Raw genomic sequence first — 23,500 nt, forward strand, 5'->3', positions numbered from 1 at the left:
GCTTTATGAATTTTAACAAAGGCTTTTCCACTTTCACTTATTTTTCTAGAATGTCATTCAATGTTGACCGTTAGATTTGAATTTTTGCCAATTTATTTTGATTATGGGCTAACAATAAACAATGTGAAATTTGACAGAGTGCAATTTTGTTCACCCTCCTTACAAGATGGTGAACATTACTCTCTCTCTTATTGGTTGAAATAATATGGACCCCACCACAAAGTGATATCATGCTTACCGTGCAATACACTTTTTGGTAAGCATGACATCACTTTATGGTGAGGTCCACATTATTTTAACCAATAAGAAGGAGGGTAATGTTCACTCTCTTGGAGGGTGAACAAAACTCAACTCAATTTGACATTGCTAACTTTAACAACCTCTCAATGAATAATCAAAATCTGATGTGGCAAATTTCGATTATTCTCTTTTAGTAATAATAATTACATTCTGGATTTCTAACTCGACGAATTGCACAAAACTAAACTTTACGGACAAACCCAAGTGACCCCCACTTGATGTTATTTTTTATATATCATGATAATATTTGAATTGTTCGGATTTGACTTAGGTTGGTGGATTTTTCTTATCCATTTGTGGCAATTGCATTTTACTTTGTTGTGTAGCTCCAACCTTCAAAAGATTGTACAAAGTAAGGGGTGTGCAAAAAAAAAAAAACCCGAGACCCGACCCGAAGGGTTTCGGGCGGGGCCGAACATGTGGTTCGGTCGGGTACGGGTACGATTTTCCAAAAAAAAAAAAATAGTTTTCGGTTCGGGGCTCGAGGTGCTGTTTTTTTACCCGACCCGACAAAAAGCAAAGGAATTCATATAGTTTACTTCGGTTTTGGTCGGACCCGACCAACCCGACCATAACCCGACCCGACCCGACCCGACCAAAAAAATCGGTCACACGGACGGGTATCCTCCCTCCTTCGGTTCGGGTTCCGAAAAAGTGATAACCGACTGGTCGGGTCGGGTTCGGGGCCGAACCCGACCCGTCCGACCCGTGCCCACCCCTAGTACAAAGAGTATTTCTATTGTTTCTATTTTTTTCCCTTTCAAAGAAAAGCCCAAATAAAAGGCACTTCAATGTCGGCCCAGTAAGGGTTTGCTGGGTCCAATTCCAAGTAGATAGTCGGATAGTCCAGACACCAGACATTTATTTTCTTCCAAAATTCAATTCTCACAATGAAGCTCTCAAAACTTTTTTTGGAACATAAGTTTGTTTTTAATCCTTTTTTTTTTTCTGGATCAAATGAAGTAGAAGTAATCGAAATTCTATGCTTTATATTTTTCTGATTGTTAGTTTGTATAAATCGATGAGAAGAATCTAAAGAGTCTAAAATTATCGATAAAATTAAAATATTTTTGAATAAAGAAAAAAAAATCCAAAAAATTATTATTTTTGGATTTTTTTTTGTCTTTACTGATCTTTCTAAAGATTTTGATCAAAATTTTATACTTTTTAGTTTTCTCTCATCGAGACAAACCAATAATTCAAAAAAGAAATTGATGCAATCAACAATTAACTACACATGATGACCAAAAAAACTCTTGGTGTAAGAAAGAGTAAGCAAATGCTGTTACAACACCACATGCACAGCCATGAGCACATCATACAATGAAAGTATAGCTGATTTTGCACCACATCATGAAAGATAAGAAAAAGGGCACTACAACAAAAATACCCTATTAGGGAAGTAAAAAATGCCTCAACATGGTTCCTAATGGGGCAGTTTAGTTAATAGGCTAGTACAACGGGGTGCTGCATGTATCGGTGCAACGAAAGATCTACGGGGTACTTTGGCACATCGCAAAAAGCGTTTAAGGAGGCACTTATAAAGTGCCGCATAATCCATGTATTGAGGCAGTTCATGGAGCTGCAGTAGGATTTTGGGCATATCCAACTTAACCACGGTTAACAACTATTGATGCATTTATAAGTGGCCCCATAGCGTATTGACAAGGCGATTGCAAATGCCTTGACAGGTTGGGCATCGTGGCACTTAAAAGTGCCCCAAAAAAGCTTTCTGCTTTAAAAAAAATAATGACCTGCCGAATTAGTGTTAAATTACCCATTCAAGCATCCACCAATTAGTAGTCTAGTACTAAATTGCACATTCTTTTTTTTTTTTTTTTCCAATCGATAATAGGTTACCTTTATTACTGCATCAAAGAAACATCAAGAGAGGCTTTCCTAAGAACCCAACTTGGGTAATCCCGTAGCCAAGTTATAGGGTTCTCTAGAAATACGGCATATTTGGCTAAAACATTAGCCACCCTATTGCAATTACGAGGAACAAAATTAAAAGATCAAGAATTAAAACGACTAACAAAAGACAAAGTGTCTCTAATAATGACATCCAAAGAAGCTTTTATCTGACTCTTCCCCTGTAACATGTTGATCACAATTTGCGCATCTCCTTCCACATAGTATGAGCAATCACCTGAGCAGATAAACCAACAATTGCGCACCAGATAACAACATAATCCATAAGATTTTAGTATAAGAAGAGCCAATGCGCAGAGACAACATCAATTCAAATATACCTAGCCAAAACAAAAGAAAAGCATACCCTAACAGTAGAATTGAAATTAACTAAGAAGCTTTAATACAATTAACCACAAAATGTCACTAGGAACTTGTCGTAAGGAATATCTCACCACCGTCAATAGCTCCGAGAAGATCATCAAAGGCTTAAACTGCACAAGAAATGAGATTGAAACCAGCTTGAGTAAACATCTCACCACTGTGCAACGCCATACAATAGAACAGTAGGAGAAGGTGTGCTTGAATGCCCCGCTCAAGTGATTTGTTGCTATTTGATGAGCACTCAATATTGTAGATATTTGGTGCGCCTAGTCTTGTTTTATGTCGTTTATCTTATGTTTATCTGTCGTTTTTAGTGATTTTGCGCGTAAGATTTTCCGTTGAGCATTTCAGGTGATACTCAAATAAGAGGGTTAGTTTTGATGTTTTGAACAACTCTTGAGGGTAAGCGAGTACGCGAGGCCTTGAAGAATACAGCCGTCAGGTGTCAGATTGGGGCACGAGGGACTTGATCTGGCAGGAAGCAGTATGTATCGATAAGGGCAATGGAGTATCGATACGGTTTCAAAACAGAAGGAAATCCATCTCTCAGTGTATCGATACAGTTTCTTGCATGTCGATACGGGTCATCTACGAGGAATCCTGGGTTTCAGAGCAAATCCAGCTCAGTATCGATACGGCTATGGAGTATCAATACGGGAGGCTTACCAACTTACTTTTTGTTAGCTTTTAACTTTCCATAAGTGGCAACTTCCCACTTTTTGGATATTTTACGATATTTTGGAGGAGAGAGAGAACCACTTTGTATAAAAGGTTCCTCTCTCTCATCCCTTTGGTAGCTAGCACATTACACTTCTAGGTTTTTTCTCCATTAATGTCTTTCTAAGCTTTGCAAGTGTAATTTTCATAGAACTCAAGTAAGTACTTCTTGTTTGTTCAATTCTCGTTTATTAAAGTTGAAGCTACGACTTGGATCCTTATTAATATCAAGTTTATTTTCGATTTCATTGGTTAAAAGTCAAGTCTCATTTTTATGCTATCTTTTGTACTTTAGCTATGTGTGAATAGTCGTTTGGCTAAGTCTTGGGGTGTTCTTTCCCGAGAACTTAGGTGGTTATTTAGTTCTCAAACCTTCGGGCTTAAAAGCATGATTTTCGGAATAGGGCTTAACTTGCATTTTTGGTCTAAACAAGGGGTGTTAACTCCTTGGTAAGGTGCTTAGTCAAGCGATCTTGGCAAGCGGCTCACTGAGGGCTCGTGACCTCCTATGTGTTCGATTAATTTGTCAAACAAGTTGGTTCGCCTTCGTTTAATCACATCTTTCGATAAACATAGTCGTTAAAGTTAAATCTTCCGGGTGTGAACACACGGTCGTGTCTCTCGTTTGAGTTATAATTGAGAACCGGTTACGGCCTTTGTCAAGGGATAGAAGATTCCTAAACTTGCCTCTAGTTTATAAAACTCGTTTCTAGTCTTTTCTATTATTACTTCCACCGATTAAAGCAAAACCAAGTTGGCCGTCTTAAATGCCGAAATCCTCCATATAAAACCTACAATTCAAACTAGCTGTATTAGATTCCCTGTGGTACAATCCCAAACTTTCCGGTTATTATGCTATCGACGACCTAGCCCTATGCTTGGGGTATCTCGAACCTTGCATCTAAGGCAAATGACTTTTTCGGTTTAACCTTATATTTGAAGGCGAGATTACGGAGTTAAGCACTCTCCAAAAATCCTTTCCCATGACTTTCCAACGTTAGTTCGCCAACACTTCCTTCTTGCGAAGAAAATACCTCAATCTAGCGTCTCATGAAATCTTGATAAAGTGCAGAATGAACAATTATTACAATGTTTAAGCATCTTTTATTTATTGAGTTAGTGATCAGATTTTTACTCTGGTTCTGATAATATCCCAGGCCCTTTGTTTACTCCACACTCCAAGTGGTTTCGATCCCTTCCCTCTCGGCTCTCTTGATAAACCTCACTAGATTCCATGACACTTCAAGTTTGAGTGTATAATTGCAGGTGTAGCACTCTTGTGAATGTAGTCGAGGCCTGATGCAATCCCTCTCAGAATTTTAATCATTTGAGGCCATTGTAAACCTGTTCAAACAGGTTCACTCCATTGTTAATGTACAAAAGATTTTATTGAGTATGGAGGCAGCGAAATGCCACGAAAGAATACATCTTTTATTGATTACAAATGTTTTGTACATGTTTCTCGTTCACATACAATGGACTACTCCCTCCCAATGAGTAATCTCACTCACACCATTCTAGGCACCTCTAACTCTTGACACTTGCAACTTAATTCTCATATCATATCTCTAAATGTGCTCCCATGAGCATTCACCGAGGTGCTCCGATGTGCCTTGGTGCACTCCTAGTGTGGTTTCACATGTGAGCAATCTCCAAATGATCTCATCCTTCTTTTATATGGCCATCCACTCTTCAATGAATGGCTAGGATTATTTTTATCTAATGGTTCACATTCTCCTTCTAGAATCCTCTTACCCAAATATCTTTTCTTTCTCTTTATCTTCATGACATTCTAGAATTCTCCATACAACTCTAGCTTATTATTTGTATAGATATCTATAGGAAGAAAAAAATAAAAAAATAGCACGATATTTCTTTACCTAAAAATAACACGATTTCTCAAAAAACATACAATAGAGGTATCGAAAAGAGTGAAGTATGTAGTCATTAAAAGTCTCTTCTCAAGACGTATTAAATAATCAAAATTAACATAGCTTACAACTAAAAAATTATTTTTCCACAATAAAATAAGGCTTTAAGATTTCAATCCAAACTGTCAACATTTAATTTCAGGAAAAAACAAAAACTTATGGGGAAGGGATATGCTTTTTCTGATCAAATATGGGGAAGGGATAGATAGGGCAGAGCTGCATTTTGATAGAAACTTCTTGCCTTGAAGTGCTCACCAGGCGAAATGGATGACTGTTCATCTCTCTCACATGACTTAAATGAATGAATGGAGAAGTTTTTGGGTGCCGGACAGGTACCACACACGTGGTATCCGGTCGCGATTCTAGCTGTGCAGACGTATTTTAGACTATTTGAATTTTAGAGAGAGAAAAAAAGAAAAGACAGTGGTCAGATGAAAAGAGAGAAAGGAAATAAATTTGGACCGTTTAAAATATATTTAGATGGCTGGAATCGCCAATGAATACCGCAACGTGCTAGGCACCCAAAAATTTCTCGAATGGAGGAGTCGGCTCCCATACAAATTTGGCAGATCCCAATAACAACAATACACCAGTCTCTTCTGGGTGACTCTTGATTTGTTCTGAATCCTGATATTGCTTTCCCACCGTTCCTCAATCCAATATACTAGAATTTTTTCATTTTCCATGTACCATCTGTCTCTCAAAATTTCAGGTTAATTATAAAATATACTCCCTCCGATTCATAATATTTGTCCGGTCAGCAAACGAGAACATAAAAATAATACATTTTTTGCAAAAAAAAAAAACTCTAATTTTTTTTCAACAATTCACTAGATATCGTTGAGTTCTTTAAATTTATAAAAAAAATTTAAATTTTTTCTTGAAAGAAATGCATTATTTCTTACTCCTCATCTTGCGGACCGGATAAATATTTTGAGACGAAGGGAATAGAACCAATTTTTTGAATGGAAATAACTATTTTTCAATTTCCAATTTTATATTTGTTTGAAGAACTGGTTAATATTTTCAATTTGTTAAAAAAATTAAATTCAAAATTACTTTATTCTCTATCAAATTATTCTCTATAAAAAAATTGTGTGACTTATAATAATGTAATAATGAGACGGATGGAGTACGTAACAGTCCAAAATGTATGTGCAGTTAATTTGTTACATAACCGATACCACGAAGTTAACATGATGTGCGCTAATTGTGGGGTTATCTTTTTTGTCTTCAATATATAATAATTCCGGCCTAGTCCTGGATAGATCATTTTTGTAGCATTTTCCGGGCGAAATTATATACTAGGGGTTATACTCGGCCGTTACCTTTGGGACCTCGGAATCAGTGAAGGAGTCAGGAATCTTGTTCAGAGGGACACTTTTTCACAACAAACTAAGAAAATTCACAATAAAATATAACGAAGAGATACTGAGCACAAAAATTTAAATATATTCTCTATTAGACACAATAGCTTGTAGCATAATGTATTCAAAAGCTTCAAAACATAAACACAAAAGTCTAAATATTCGTTGCTAATTTTTTTTACAATCAACCCCAATGAGTTTTTAATCATGAGAAATTTTTAGTAAATAGCAGATTGCATGACAATAAATGTATCGAGTTGATATGCAAATCAAATTTTTCTTAGAAAAGCTAGAAAATGTGTTAGATGGGTTCAAACATGCCACAAAAAGTAGCAATTTGATATTTGCATCGGTGAAACGAAATTCTCGATGGGGTGCATTGATTTATTTAAAAACTCATGACAACACAATAAACAATAAACCCAATCCCCCCAAAACTTCCAATTCTCTAAAATCTTTTGGATAGATGTATAAAAAGAAGGAGCAGGTGATAATTTTCTGGGGGCACTGACCCCTCAGGCCTTAATTGGCTCTGTCTCTGTGAATGGAATTAATCGTGGTGTGCGCAAGTTGACTTGAACATCTATTTATAAAAAAAAATGCGATGCATGATAGATCTCTCCTTAATTACGTCTCCAAATTCCACTTTATTGTTCCATTCGAGGCTGACGATACTCCAAACCATTCAGCTCCAGCTCGTGACATGCTGAGAAGAACATATACATAAGAAAACCGGCTTTGACTTCCATCGATTGGCACATGAAATTTTAGAAAATGAAATACTTCCAAGTTTAAAATTTTATACTAAAAAACAAAATGTCGAGGCTTTTGATTGGGAAGTTAACTAGCTAGCAATCAAGAGCCTCGTGAAATCTTTCATTACATCGAGGTTCGATTTTTATTCGCGTGCAATTAGTATTCGTATTGCATACGTAGCTCATCCGAATTGTCCTGGCTTAATTGGACCAAGACGATGAAATAAAGTGCACGTTTCTATTCTTAGAGCTAGGTAATTTGCTGATGAAATCAATCTCCAAGAATGGGAGACAAGCGGCAGCGTCCGAGTCCGATCGAGTCCAAAAAACAAGTCTCTATCTTGTAAAACTGGATCATGATCCTGTCCAACGATAATTGCAACAGCCCATCTTTATCTCCATATATTCACGATTTCCCTGACGTTCTGTTCTGCATGCATGCCTTCCCATACCCAGTCCTCCGCTACACGACACTTTCCTCTGTCTTTGCATTCGTGTCTCTCTTCAATAAGGCTGCTGATTCCTACAAGTATTCTTAATTTGCACATAATTTTTTTATAACTGGATGTCCGGGCCAGCTTGCGTGCATCTCGACTAATTCCAAGGCCCTGAAGGTAACGACCGGGGCACATTACTCTTAGTGTTCCCAAGGTTTGGGATGATTGGCCTCCGTAAGATTCGAACATGCTATCTTGTAGTCAAACACTTATTGTTTTGTCATGCCCATTTTGCCAACCCCTTGGAATTTCTTTGCACATAATTTTTACAACTTCTTTGTATCAAATTTCCAGTCATAGCTAGTTGCAATGCTGTTCTATGAATTCTCTTAAAAGTTTCCGAAAATTTACAAATGTCAGGGGCCCGGCCTCCTACTTTGGAGCATCACTTTTAATCTTTGTTTATGTCCCCGAAAAAGTCGTGTAGGACCGACTTTGTCATTATGTGAAATGAAAGAGAGAAGTTTTGGACGATCCAAATTAAATACAATCTATTACCGTTGATAGATTATTTTTAATTTGGATCGTCCAAAATATTTTTAAACGGTCGAGATTGAGCGTCGCCGTGAATAAGATTTTCTCTATGCGAAGAGAAATAGGTCAAGATAATAAAATGGAGTTAATTCTTACATCATTTTTTTCCTGTACAAAATCCTCCATAAAGTCAAGGGTATGTTTACATTTTTTTTCCCCCAACTCAAAAGGCTCTACAGATTCAAAGATTTGAACACACACAGGCCTAGATGAAAGGGCTTGGGAATAGTTGTTGAGGGCTCGGCTATAACCAGCTTGAAGGCAGCACGATTCATGCGCAATAGTCCAAGCAAGTAACCGTTCTACTAACATGCAATTTATATTCTCCCGGACTTTGCTCCTGTACTATAGCCATCTGTAACCCACCCTCACGTCGGTTAGCCTAAGTGCTATTGTACGGTCGCTCGTGTCTTAGACTTTGAGAGTTTTGTTTCACTACTGAATTTGCGATGTAATCCTTGCCTTCGGGCTTTTGAAATGTAATGAAATTTGTTGTTGATTAAAAAAAAAAAAAAACCTCACGTCTCATTGATCCTAAATCTCACCTATTTTTCAGTAGTTCCTTCATTGGACGTAAAATGAAGTACATCAAGATATTATTCAATGGTTCAAGTCATTCATTTTTTCAATCAAAAAACGGTAGGGGAAAAAACCAAGGTGACGAATAATATCGCGATATTCATCTAAACAAAGCATATTCGATTGTCTATTTCTCTTATTTCGAATATGCATTTCGACTAAACTATGACCGATTCCCGATCAACCTGATTTAGCTAGTAAATGTAATCAAATCAAAATGTACAAAGTATAACGGTTCGGATAGTTCAATGGGACAATCTTTAATTAATATTACGTCACATAAGAAACCATAAATGATGAAATGATCTTGGTTGTAGAACAGTGAGGTGGATTAATTCTGCTCGAAATTCTAATGCAACTGTTCAATTAATTGTCAAAAAGTGTGTTATTTCAGCTTTTTCTTTTCTTTTTCCCTTCTCATGAATTGGATAAAAAGCTTGCGGAATGGAGTAGTCATTTTAGGTGGAGTTCTGATCCCTACTTATCCGTTTGTTCAAACGTAAGAGACTTTCAAAGCAGTTTGTTTCGTCAGCACTGTTAGAAACCAGACCCTATACACCGGAGTACCGAACTTGTTCACACTCTCCTCCTCTACGGATCCGGGGATCCTGTATGGCGGACTGCCTATGGAGTTGTAGTGTATCACGCCAATCGTCTATCTCAGCAATCAACTCTTCCCTATAAATGTTTGTTTAAAAATCAAATGTTTGTTTTAAATCCGGACCATTACAAACACTTTTGGACGCTAGAATGATGCATCACAACCCCTGTAGTGCACGATTTCCGAATCCTCCCCCACATTTGATGATATGAGTCGTTCATTTTGCATAGCTGAATGTGGTAAGTGTCTGTTTAAGAACCCAAGTAGATAGAAAAATACATTTTTTTGAACGAATCATATTTGCCAAAAGAGTAATGTGCAGTCAAACTATGATCATTCATTTCCTTTAATAGAACTGTGATTCGATCAGGCCTTGATCGATGTCCGATCATCCCGATTTTTGGCATCACTGACAGGCACATAGACGCCTACAAAATCAATGGCTTAGACCGTTAAATGAGACTGTAATGTGTATCTTTCTTTTTCTTTTTTTTTTTTTTCACTCGAGAGACATATAAAGAACAAAAAAAAAAAAAAAAAAATACTTTCCTCAACTAAGCCCCTTCGCGACCCTTCAACTAAGCCTGGTTGGGTGATATAGGATTTGGCTCTTTCCTCCGTTGCTATATATAACAATGAATTTTCTTTGTAGCCATATCGCTATATCTAATGAATTTTTGATGGATAAGAAAAAAAAAAGTTGGATCAACGGCTAGTTAGGGCTGTGCACAGTCCAGATTGGAGTGGATTCTTATGAATCCAATTCTAATTCATGAGTCACGATTTTTAGAAAATACAATCCATGTTTGGACCAAAAGTCTCATGGTTCGGTTCCAATCCTCAAGTCATGGATCTGTCCCAGTTTTATCCACGAATTATATCAACCAAACTTGGCTATTTGATTTTTCAGACTCCAATAAAACCAAATCTTACATTATTTTTTTTGATCGGCGAAATTTTTTATTAGGAATCTTGTCAAAGGTACAACAAGAAAGGGAAAGGGGAGCCCAACCAAAGGTTGGACAAATACAGCCAAGGGCAAAAGCCCAATCCACTGGACAAGCCCGAAAGCCTAAGGCCTAAAATGCCAAAATCAAACAATGAAGCTCAAGAAAACCCCAAAGGCCAAAAAGCCCAAATATTACAATTAAGCCCAATCTGATGGCCTAAAGCCCGAATATACAACAAAGCCCAATCCAGAAGCCCAAAACTAAACCCTAAAGCATAACCACATCACGACCACCCGCCGCACCACCAGGTCTTGACAGAACCACCACTAAACTGTCGGAATACTCCTCCACCCCAGCACGCCACCAATCAGCAACCCATGGAGAAACACACCGGCCACCAGACACCACTGCCGCGGAAGCACCCATTGCCGTTAAGCTAGAACCGTGAAAGCCCAAGGGACGGACACGGCGGGAGACCATAACGCCGCCGCCTTCCACCACCGCTCAGCTGCCATGCCGTTAGGCAAAATCCAGGAGAACCCAATAGTTACTCAGACTGGAAGCAAGAACAGGAGGCTAAGGGACGAAGAAACACAGGAAAAGGGGCGAACGGCCGGCTATGTTCTGTAGTAACGAGGGTTTGGGGTTAAAAAAAAACAGAGGGGAAAGAGATAGACAGAGAGAACGAGTAAAACATACCACCGTCGATTCTACGTAGCGTGACTAAACCGATACGTGGTCGCCGAACAACAGCCCGAGAAAACGACCTCGAAGAAGCCAGGCGTCCAAATCCCTGACACTAACACAAATCTTACATTATTACAGCAAATAAAAAGGAGAGATAAAAAATAGCAGCAAGCAAGCAAATCTGTGTCTCAACTTCATTTAGCAAAAGCAAATCTCTGTCTCGAACATCATTTATTTAGTGATCACAAGAATCTAGTACAATAACAAAGCATTCATATCCCGTAGGTAAAATTATAAAATAGTTAAAAAGAATTATAAAAATGGGTAAAATTATTATTATTTACTATATAGAGCATCTATATTATATATATTTTTAAATATTTCATAGTCCAGTTTGATTTATCCATGGTTTGGAGAAAAAAAAAATTCCAATTCATATCTCACGATTTTGTAATTTTCGAATCGATGTGTCATGTGTGTGTATATATATCCACAGACAAATCCAAAACTATTCGGTCAATATTGAATCCACGGGTTCACCAGATTTTGTTGCGCAGCCATACCACTGGCTAGAGTTTATGTGTGTATGTATATATATATAAATAAATTCACGGACAAATCCAAAACTATTCGGTCAAAACTGAATCTATGGGTTCACCGGATTTTTTTGCGCTTCCATACCACTAGCTAATATATATTAATCCACGGACAAATCCAAAACTATTCGATGAAAACTGAATCCACGGGTGCACCAGATTTTTTTGCGCGGAGGATGGAGTATTACATTGCGGGACCTCTTCAATCGGCTCTTATGATTGGACCGATAGAAGACCAAAGGTGCTTTTGTAAGCGTGGCAGCCTATGTACCTTTCATAACCTATTTTATTGAACTACAATTTCTATAGTATAATGATAAATCCCCTTTTCGAATTATGTCAGATTTTCAAAGTAATTTTTCCAATTATTTATACTTTGTGTTGAATAGTGTAATCTAAAAATGCCGAACGCAAAAAAAATTCTTATCTGGTTCAGCAATTCCTAAAGCACCACCTTCACTGATTTATAAATACTCCGATCCAGACCCCTTGTATTGAGATTTGGATTCTTTCATGAAATCTTACGACCTTAATTATATTCTCCGTCTTGATTAAAAGAGAAAAGAAAAAAAAAAATCCTTCGGTCATCCCAGAGACCTCTACAAAATCCTCATCATATATATTAAATCTTTTGTTATAGTACTTTTTATTTTGTCAAATTTTACTTTTTATTTTGTCAAATTTTAGACAAGATTGTCTGTCTTACACATCACAAAATAATAAAAAACGATAGTAATATTTTACTCTTTCACATACCAAATTTATTTTATCAAAATGTAACGTAAGTATTTTACATTTTGATTGGAGTTGTTTCGAATGTTGATCCTTTCCCTTGACATCTTTTGTCCAATTTGACGTTGCTCAGTTGGAGATGCTCCTGGGCAGTTTAAAAAAGAAAATTGATATCCACACTCCCCATTTCTCCACCTACACTCTTTTTTCTTTTCTTTTTTTGTCTCTATTGGAGTGAACTTACTAAAATGCCCCTTATTTAAAAAAAAAAACTACTAATAAAGTACTTGTGTAACAGAAAAACGGAAGCAGTTATGTGAATAGCAATGAAAATGGTGAGGTCACTGAAGAAGACAAGTAGGAGAACCGCTCGTAAGCGATGTGCCAGAGAGAGAGAGAGAGAGGCATTGATTTAGCCAACTGATGATCTCATTTATCAAGAAAGTGATCAATAGTGATAAAACCAATAAAAAGAGATAAACATTAAATGAAATAGCTAGCTAGGGTCAGAAATGGGGTAGAAATTTCCTTGGGTTTTGTTGTCTTTCTTCCTTCTTCTTATCCATGCAAATGGAGGGGTGGCAGAAACTTTTATTTTATCACAAGTATGGAGGAGACCCCTTCCCTTCCATGTGTTATAAATATAAAAGGGGTACTTGGCACCTCCAACTGCATGAACTTATACAAAGACATATCCTTCTTGTAGCTTTCTACAAAACAAAACAAAAAAAAAAACAGAAAACAAAGAGTTCTTGCCATGGCTGCATCTTTTTCAGTTCCTTCAATGGTAAGATTTTCAGTAGTTAGTTTCTTTCCCCTCTTCTAAATCCTATAGTAGTTGTCGTTCTTTGTTTTCTCTCTTGAAATATCGAAAAACACCGTTCGGTGATGGGTGTTTTGAGTCACAAAAAGGGCCTCTAAATCTCAAGTTTTGTGATGTTTCCTGTTCCCTCTAGCTAGCTTCTCAGTTTTCCCTTCCGAATAGGGTTCTGATCACACAGACTGATCAGGTTTAGCCTTTTTAAAAGTCACTCACTACTTTTTTTAATCCAAACCCACCCTGCCTCTATTTTCCTATCGACTGACGGATGGGTTTTGATCGTACTTCTTTGTAAACAGGTCCTGGAGGAAGAAGGGAGGTTCGAAGCAGAAGTAGCAGAGGTGCAAGCATGGTGGAACTCGGAGCGGTTCAAGCTCACGCGCCGCCCTTACTCCGCCCGAGACGTCGTCTCTCTCCGTGGAAACCTCCGTCAGAGCTACGGCTCCAACGAGCTGGCCAAGAAGCTGTGGAGGACCCTCAAGACCCACCAAGCCAACAGCACCGCTTCGAGGACGTTTGGAGCCCTAGACCCAGTCCAAGTCACCATGATGGCCAAGCACTTGGACTCCATTTACGTCTCCGGGTGGCAGTGCTCGTCTACCCACACCAGCACCAATGAGCCTGGACCCGACCTCGCTGATTACCCTTACGATACCGTTCCAAACAAGGTATATGGTAGTACTTTGGTGACCACATTTCGTGATCATATATCGGATGTATTTGTGACCAGTTACCAATGTGCCCCATTTGTCAATCGTTCAGTCGAGCACGTTCTACACGTTACATCAAAATGTGGCACTTTTTAATGTAAAAAAATATGATTTGAGCGTATTGTTTATAGAAAGATTAGGTTTAATTAATCAAAGGTTATGTTTAGGTTGATCATACCATAGTTGTCAAATCGAGAATTGAAATGGTCATTTTTCAAATCGTGAATCGCTCCGATTTAGTCACGACTTCTATAATGCATAGAAACCTATGCTTATTTATTGATTAGGGTAACAACAATATATACAACAAAAGAAAGATTTAGGCCTAAATCAATAAAAACCTTCTTCTAAATGATGATTTGATAATAACATGGAGTATTAGGTAAGCTGCATCTATTGCAACTACCAAGAGATGATGATTTGTAAATCCTACTTTTGGTTCTTTTTGTACAAAAGAGTTATAAGTACAAAATAAACCCTTAGCAGGTCTATAAGGTGATTATATTCTCTTTATCTTCCTCATTTTCGATTCACTCTTGTAATAATTCTTCTTAATTTTCTTATTATCTATCCATATAACATAGACAAAAGATGACATAACAATACTAAAGACCTTAAAAAAAATAGTTTGAACCATTTTCAAATAACAAAAGAAGCAAAACAAGATTAAAAATGAATTTTGGAAATTTTAAGTGAATCGAACGATTCACCGATTCAATTCACCGATTCACTTATGATTCGCAGCTATTTCCGATTCAGGCAGCCTATTCATACGATTCTGACAACTATGGATCATACACATGACTAGAATCAATCTCATATGGGTGGAGTAATTGAAGGTATCTAGAGTTCTAAACCGAAATGATTGGTGGGGTGGGAGCATGACAACAAGTAATAGTTTACCCTCAAAGCTCTTAGATTCAACTTTCAACTAATGAAATCCTTTGAGGCAGCTGCTGAAGGTTTACCTGGTCGTTACTTTAAGGGTCCCCTAATGGTCGGGGGAAGTTTCCACGGTCATTACTTTTAGGGTCAAGGATAAATAAGATGCATGTAAGTCGGCTGGACACTTGGTTATTAAAGGAAAACGAGATATATAGTCTGAGAGTTCCTTTTTCTTAGACTAGTGGGATTTGATTAGTCTGCTACGGATGTGTTCTCATTTCTGATATTTTGCATGAACCATCTTTTTGATGGGCCTAATGAAGTTAATGGTTCACTATGTTTGTATGGAATCCGTGGTAGATAAGGTTGAAACAAGCATGATGGTAAGATGCATTGTCCAAAATATGGAACCACCTCACGTGTTCATAGCAATATGTGGTATGCTGTGTTCCTAGAAAAAGTACCCAAAACTGATTATCAGTTGTAAATTAAGGGTGTGAGGCACCTAGATAATGAAGCTGGGTTTTATATTGAGTGTTTCTTTGGATACTTGTTCTGGATCTGTAGCATTGTGGTGTCCAAAACATACAATTCTAGATTTTTCTCTCATTGTATGATTCTGGATCTGTCTAACTATTGTATGATTCTGCGATTATGCTGTTGTGACGAAGGGAAGATGGTACCATGTCTATCACCAGTTGTGCAATGTTGATACTCCGTAAGATTTTGGTTTGTATTTCGGAGCTGTATTTGACTGCCAGAGCCTGCTCAAATATAGCTGTGAATTGTGACCTGTTTTGCGTCTGATTAATCTTACCTGCTAATATGCTATTATATCCTTGCTTTATTTGATTTCTATCGTTCTTACTGCTTATGCATTTTACTAGATTCATGGTATTGTGTTTGTTAAAGTATCTTTTTTGCATTACTCTGAAATTTTAATATCCAAATCCCCAACAGGTTGAGCACCTCTTCTTTGCCCAGCAATACCATGACAGGAAACAACGAGAGGCTCGGATGAGCATGAGCAGAGAAGAGAGAGCCAGAACTCCTTACATTGACTACCTGAAACCCATCATAGCCGATGGGGACACTGGATTCGGTGGGGCCACTGCCACCGTCAAGCTCTGCAAGCTATTTGTGGAGCGCGGAGCCGCCGGGGTCCACATCGAGGACCAGTCATCGGTGACCAAAAAGTGTGGTCACATGGCTGGAAAAGTCCTAGTTGCCGTTAGCGAACACATCAACAGGCTTGTGGCTGCTAGGCTGCAGTTTGATGTGATGGGAGTGGAGACGGTGTTGGTAGCTCGAACAGATGCGGTTGCCGCCACTCTGATTCAGACCAATGTGGACACTAGGGACCACCAGTTCATTTTAGGGTGCACAAACCGGAATCTCAAAGGAAAGAGCTTAGCTACTTTGCTTTCTGAAGCAATGACAGCTGGGAAAAATGGGGCTGACCTCCAATCCATTGAGGACAACTGGCTATCGATGGCAAAACTGAAGACCTTTTCGGATTGCGTTGTAGACGCAATTAAGGAGTCCAATGCTAATGAGATTGAGAAGAGGAGGCGGTTGAATGAGTGGATGAACCATTCGAGTTTCGACAAGTGTGTCTCCAATGAACAGGCAAGGGAAATTGCAGAGAGACTAGGGCTTCCAAATTTGTTCTGGGACTGGGATTTACCTAGGACCAGGGAAGGGTTTTACCGGTTCAAAGGCTCCGTGATGGCTGCTGTTGTCCGTGGGTGGGCATTCGCCAACCACGCGGACATTATCTGGATGGAGACTGCAAGCCCTGACTTGATCGAGTGCACCACGTTTGCGGAAGGGGTGAAGTCGGTGCAGCCGGAGATCATGTTGGCTTACAATCTCTCGCCTTCGTTCAACTGGGATGCCTCAGGAATGAGCGATGAACAGATGAGGGATTTCATTCCTAGGATTGCTAAGTTGGGTTATTGTTGGCAGTTCATTACTCTGGCTGGTTTCCACGCTGATGCGCTCATTGTTGATACTTTCGCTAAGGATTTTGCAAGGAGGGGAATGCTGGCTTATGTGGAGAGGATCCAGAGGGAGGAGAGGAGCAATGGAGTTGACACGCTCGCGCATCAGAAGTGGTCTGGTGCGAATTACTATGATCGGGTTCTTAAGACTGTCCAGGGTGGGATTAGTTCTACTGCTGCCATGGGGAAAGGCAAGTTTTCATCCTCACTTTCTCTTATTTCTCAGGCTTTATTACACCATGCAGCAAATAACAATAAATTCCATTGCATATTCACTTTAGTGGCAGTTTCACAGTTCATCTTCAGTAATGTTACAAGCCCGGGAAAAGTTTACAACAGTGTCCGGAACACTGTGCTGGTAGTTATTTATCGTCTTTTTGGCTTGTGGTTCTCGTTGCTAACACAAAATTTTGGACACGTTTCTATGAGAATTTTCTAGGTCTATTTTTTTCCTTGTTTCTCTGGTATGATCTATAAGAATGCAGTTGTAATAAGCTCTCACATTAGAGAACTGCACAAGACAGACTCAGTATTTTGTTATGATTTCTGTTCAGGAGTGACCGAGGAGCAGTTCAAGGACACATGGACTCGGCCAGGAGCTACGGATATGGGCGATGATGGCAGTACTGTGATTGCCAAGTCAAGAATGTAGGAGACAGATTCGATAATGGTGATTCGCGGTGAGCTTGGGGGAATCTCCTGTGTCTTCGTTTTGCAGAACCGCAAGGACAAATAATCGCGTTTTGAATAATTTCCAATTGGTGATCGGGTCATTGTGGGCGCTTTTAAGCCCAGACATTCTATGTTGGTTACTATTGTGGCTCTCTGAAACTTTATTAAAGAACAAAGTTGTTCTACGCTTTGTATTTTCGGTTTCGTTACGTGGGTTGGAATATGTACTGTGAAAGCTATATCGTGTCTTACTTTCTCTGGTAACAACCTTTTGTTCATTCGTTTTGCGTGTTTTTATTAGCTAGACTGGCTGCTTTGAAGGGTTGGAAATGTGTGTGCATTGGGCTGACACAGGATATTATTATGAAACACTGACTTGATTAGTTGCTTTTACAACGGGGAGAGTCTCCCTTTTATAGGCATAAAAGGGTTTCTCGCTTGCATCATCGCTTAAGTCATTTATACAAATAAGTCACACACCTACACACCTATAACATAACTTCTGACAACCTACCTTTTCACCTTTTGTACTATTATATCAATACAACCACTTATGGATGCCTTGTTGAAGCTTGGATTCTTCACTTCGGCTCTTTGTTGCTCCCTCCATCCCAATTTAAGTATCCCTTACGATTTTGCGTGTCATTTTTAATGACTTATATCTCTCAACATAAATTATATTTTATGTTTTTAAAATCATTGTCTTATAGAAATAATTGAGATGTATCAAATAAGATCCATATTGCATATTTTTAGCAATATATATTAAGAGATATAAGCAATTGAAAAGACACGCAAAATCGGAAAGGATACTTAAATTGGGACGGAGGGAGTACTTATTTATATTTTTTGATAGCTGAGTGCTTGGATTCTGAATGTAACGACCAAACAAATTATCAATGGTCCCAATGGCTTTTTTGTTGTTGGTAGGAGTTGAATTTGCGAGTTCGGGATGGATTTTTTTTTGTTGGTGGTGGGAGTTGAATTTGCGAGCTCGAGATGTAAGCTCGTTGTTGTACGCCGTCGATCGTTTTACTACGATTCTTGATTTGAAACAGGGAATCACTGTTGGGATAGGGGGCAGTGACTGAGAATGAGTGGATGATTCCTACAAGGTTACAATTAAGTTTTTATGAATTTGTTGATGCGATGGAGTGAAAGAACGTAGTAGATTATAGTAAGAAGACACTACTAGGATTTACTCCCGGTTAGATAAACGAACCACATCGCTCGAGTTTGAGTTCTTGTTTGCTTGTTAAAAATCGTTTGTTTGAAATTGGTTTGTTAAATAAACAAATTAAACTTGAACATTTTTTTTGAAGCTAGTTAAGGTTTTGAATCAAGCTCAACAAGTAACTATTCGGCTCGTTCGACTTATGATATTTGTAAAGATCAGCTACTCCAAATCAGTTCGTAATCGGCTTGATTTGAGCAAACAAATCAAGCTTGAACATATCCCCAAAGCTTGTTATGTTACCAACCCAAACTTGAACAAGTTGGTTTGTTTAACGACCCTACTCTCTTGTCCTATTGTTCACCGCCTTTTTCATTTTTTTTATTTTGACTTTTGATGTCTCAAATTAATTACCCATCTTAAAAATGTCGAAGAACTACGACTCCATTTGTTTGGACGTAAAATATTTTTGTGTGAAATATTTTACTTATTCCCTTATTTGGTTGGACAAAAAGTTGGAAAATATTTTACCGTGTAAATATTGTCCATAATCCGGTTGAAAATGATTTACTTTCAAAGCAATGGTAAGTTGTTTTGCCACTTCAATCTTGTGCGGCTGTGCTAGTGACTATCATGTGTTTCCCTCTTTCCCTCTACTAAACTTCCACATTTGCCGTTTGACTGTACCTCTGTGTTGCAATTGTGTTTCAATTTTGGATGCCTTCATGACTAAACCAATTTTAAACTTTTGCTGGGAAAAGTATTTTTTAATGATTAACCAAACACCAAAAAATAACACGAAGAAAGATTCTTTTTTACAACATCATTTTACATTGTAAAATATTTTACATCAAAACAAACGGAGCCTACGTCTTAAGAAAATTACTGCTGATGTATTCTGTTGATAATCTGGGACTTCTTTCGTTATCCGTATCTTTTCCAGTGATTTTAATAAACCCAATTTATTGGCAGTTCAGCTATCGTTTTCTTCCTAGGCTTAATTATTACCACATCCTATTCTCCTTAACTCCTCACACTTTCTCAATCTATGCCATAAAGTACAAAACTTGACCATCTTAAATTACGTAAACCTTTCAAATTAGACCCTCTATTATTCTCGAGCCGTATATATATTTACCGTGAAAGTGCCAGAATAGTCCTCAAATGTTTCCCCCCCTCAAAATATGACTAGAATGCATAAACTTCCTCATCTAACAAAATTTAAAGACCAAACCTTCCATCTAAGGACGCGGGGGCTCTGCTGCCCGGAGGGGGCAGCAGCCCCTACCCACACCCTCAAAACGACGCCGTTTTGAGGGTAAACTGCTGGTCTCTGGTAAGGGCCCTGTTTGGCACATCTTTTTCCCTAAATGTTTCCCCCCAAATCTCTCTCTAATCGTCTGCTAGCATCTCCCGCCAATGGATTCCCCCATTCTCTCTCACCGACTCCAGTTCCTCCTTCTCCCTCATCAACTGTGGTTGCTTCTTCATCTTCATTTCCTACTGCTTCTGAACGATCCACCGACGCCGAACCGCCGCAAGCCGCCGAAACAACCACTAAGGTATGTGTATTGTTCATTCGGTTCTTCAACTAAGCCCAATGCCGCATGTTTTCCCTTATTCTCGTCTCGAGTGTGATTTCCCCTTTTAGCAATGAACTAATAAAATCGGTTGGGGTCCTGGGTTTGCATTTTTAATTATGCATTAGACATTGGGATTACTATTTCTGCCTTATTTTTTACGGAGTTAAGCCATGTTTGAATACATATGATTGTTTTTACATGTAAGTTGGCATCTAGCAGGCAATACTCTTGGTTTTGATGATCTAAAATATAGTTAATGTTGACTGTATGAATTTTTTATACATTTCAGATTTTCATACTTGTTTATTGTTGAAATGGAGGAAGATAGAGTTGAGGGGTCTATAGAACATAGTGAAGAGTTCGTAAACGAATGTACACCGTGTATTGGTATGGAGTTTGAGTCAGAAGATGCTGCGTATCGATTCTATTGCGAATACGGACGGATTCTAGGGTTTTGCGTTCGAAAAGACTACATATCAAAAAGCAAGACGGACGGTGTGATGATTAATAGAAAGTTTGTTTGTAGTAAGGAGGGAGTAAAAGGAGTGGATAAACGAACTCAGACGACATCACTAGGTAGACTAGAGACAAGAATTAATTGCAAAGCATTTTTGTACATATCACTTGATCGGGCTTCATTGAAATGGACTGTGAAAAGATTTGATGAGACTCACAATCACTTGTTACATATTCCTGAAACTGTCCATATGATGAGGAATCAAAGAGGATTGACTGAGTCACAAGGTATAACTGTTGAAATTGCTGAGGCTACCGGGTTACCTCTTAAGTTGTCACATGATCTCATTAGTGCCCAATCAGGAGGGAAGGAAAACGTTGGGTTCATGCGAGAGGATATTAAAAGCTACTTGTGTGCGAAAAGAGGAAGGGATTTACAATATGGTGAAGCAGGGGCTTTGTTGAGATATTTTCAGAAACAAACAATTGATAATCCTTACTTCTTTCACGGAATGCAATTGGATGTAAATGAGATGATAACCAATATCTTTTGGGCGGACCATGAGATGATAAGAGATTATGGACTCTTTGGGGATACATTGTCTTTTGACACGACTTTTAGAACTAATAAAGAGTTTCGACCGTTGGCTATTTTTACCGGCTTTAACCATTTTCGTATGACGGTGATTTTTGGTGTTGCATTGATGTATGATGAAACAATCCCATCATTTGTGTGGTTATTCAAAAAATTTTTAGAAGCAATGTCGGGGAAGAAGCCTTTCACATTTTTTACCGATCAAGATCAAGCAATGGCTAACGCGATATCTCAAGTTATGCCGGATGTGAAACACGGATTGTGTACATTTCACATTAATCAAAATGCAATGAAGCATTTAGGCTACTTGTATGGGGAAGAATCCACATTTGGTAGTGATTTCAATGCGTGCATGTTTCTCTATGAAGACGAAAAGGAATTAGAAGAAGCTTGGGAATCTTTGCTTGAAAGTTATAACTTGAAAGACAATGAGTGGATGAACAAAACTTGGGAACTTAGAAGGAAGTGGGCACATGTGTACATGAAGTTGTCTTATAATGCAGGGATGAGAAGCACTCAACTTAGTGAGAGCTTGAATGCCAAATTGAAGAAACACTTAAAGTCCAACCTCCATCTTGATCAATTCTTAACACAACTTGATAAAGTTGTTTTTGACAAGCGGTACAATGAAAAAGAAGCAGCACACGGCTCTAGAGAAAAGATGGTTAGATTAAAGTATCCAAGTTGTCCAATGTTACTTCATGTTTCCAAATTGTACACTCCTCCTATTTTCGACTTGTTCCACAAAGAGTTAGACATCTCCCTTGGTTGTAAAGTGATACAATGAAAGGTGTTGGGAGATGAAATTAGATGTGTGATTCAAAAGCATGGACAAGAAAGAGAGTATGTTGTGTTAGCTAGTGTGGAACTTGATGCATTGGGAGCTAAAACTTTTGGAGGAGTTCGTTGTAGTTGTCGAAAATTTGAGAGCTTTGGAATTCTATGTGGTCATGCAATCAAAGTGCTCTTGCTAATGAATGTCATGGAAATACCTGAAAAATACATATTACCCCGATGGAGGCTAGATGCAAAGAGTTGTTCATCTAAGGGAAAAGAAGTTATGGTGGAGGAGACTGATCGGAAGTTTGTAATATCGGCGCGGTATAGGCATCTTTGTCCTAAAATGGTGACATTAGCGGCTCGGTCATCTGAAGATGATGAAGCATATAGGTTGGTGGAGGATACTATTACGAGTTTGGGAGTGCAAGTGGAGAATATCTTTCTTTCCAAACATGGCCACGATGCGTCAAGTAGTGGAGCCGACATTGACATGGGAATAGATTCGATCGATCCTACTTTAAAACATGCAAAGGGTTTGAAAAAGAAATTCACAGACCGTGCAAGGAAGGGTGGTAGAAGACTAAAGCCTTGGTATGAGAAGTTGAAAAAAAGGGCAAAAGGTGTTCCACAACCTCAGTTCAGTCAGGTATACAATTACTTTCCTGTAATATATATCAAAAAAAAATCTGTCTTCACTTTGTACAATATTCTTACAAATGTTTCACTAACTTGTAGGGCGTTGAACAATCCGGCTCCAAGGATGACGGAACACCCTATTATCCACAAACAGCACATTTATTAACTCAAGCATCTTCTAGTTCACAAATTTCAGAGGTCTTTAGTGTACTTAGTTTCAATTATTGTTTGGTTCCAATTGTACGATTACAACTTTACATCTTTATACACTTTGCTATATTTTTGTAGGAGATGGAATTTGATCGAGCAGGACATATTACCATTGATGGATCAATCCAAACAGCCATGGAGACCGAGTCATTCTTCCATAATGAAGGGTTCATTGATTTTATGATCAATCCACAATCACCCTCACTTTATTGACTCTAGATGTGAGAGGATGAATATTAGATTGTGTTCTTTTCAATTTTGGAACTTTAGTTGTGGTCGCGCTTTTTGGGGTAACACGATGAATATGAGATCGTGTTCTTTTGAATTCTGGATTATGGGATTCAGATTGTGAAGAATTATATTTATGATTGGGAACCTAAATGTGGAGATTCAGTTTTTCTCATGGGATTCCAGTACAAATTTCCGATTAATGGG

At 38.3% G+C, this 23,500-nt stretch overlaps 2 protein-coding genes across 2 annotated transcripts; both read left to right on the forward strand.

Moving 5' to 3' along the window:
• Positions 1-13,141: 13,141 nt before the first annotated feature.
• LOC131330657 (isocitrate lyase) lies at positions 13,142-17,911 on the forward strand. The gene is made up of 4 exons (XM_058364322.1): positions 13,142-13,328; positions 13,661-14,029; positions 15,917-17,150; positions 17,514-17,911. Exons 1-4 carry the CDS (start codon positions 13,299-13,301, stop codon positions 17,609-17,611), a joined length of 1,731 nt encoding a protein of 576 aa, XP_058220305.1. The 5' UTR covers positions 13,142-13,298; the 3' UTR covers positions 17,612-17,911.
• A 2,154-nt stretch (positions 17,912-20,065) lies between these two features.
• Positions 20,066-23,500, forward strand: LOC131330658 (protein FAR1-RELATED SEQUENCE 5-like). The gene is made up of 4 exons (XM_058364323.1): positions 20,066-20,367; positions 20,678-22,865; positions 22,955-23,053; positions 23,144-23,500. The coding sequence occupies exons 1-2, from the start codon at positions 20,225-20,227 to the stop codon at positions 22,224-22,226; spliced, it is 1,692 nt and encodes a 563-aa protein (XP_058220306.1). The 5' UTR covers positions 20,066-20,224; the 3' UTR covers positions 22,227-22,865; positions 22,955-23,053; positions 23,144-23,500.

Source organism: Rhododendron vialii, chromosome 6a, assembly GCF_030253575.1.
Source record: "Rhododendron vialii isolate Sample 1 chromosome 6a, ASM3025357v1".
Classification (NCBI taxonomy): domain Eukaryota; kingdom Viridiplantae; phylum Streptophyta; class Magnoliopsida; order Ericales; family Ericaceae; genus Rhododendron; species Rhododendron vialii.

Coding starts and splice junctions, on each gene's coding strand:
- LOC131330657 (XM_058364322.1), top strand. CDS start 13,299: ATGGCTGCATCTTTTTCAGTTCCTTCAATG. Junction 14,030..15,916: donor ACGATACCGTTCCAAACAAG/GTATATGGTAGT, acceptor AATCCCCAACAG/GTTGAGCACCTCTTCTTTGC. Junction 17,151..17,513: donor TACTGCTGCCATGGGGAAAG/GCAAGTTTTCAT, acceptor ATTTCTGTTCAG/GAGTGACCGAGGAGCAGTTC.
- LOC131330658 (XM_058364323.1), top strand. CDS start 20,225: ATGGATTCCCCCATTCTCTCTCACCGACTCCAGTTCCTCCTTCTCCCT. Junction 20,368..20,677: donor CCGCCGAAACAACCACTAAG/GTATGTGTATTG, acceptor TATACATTTCAG/ATTTTCATACTTGTTTATTG.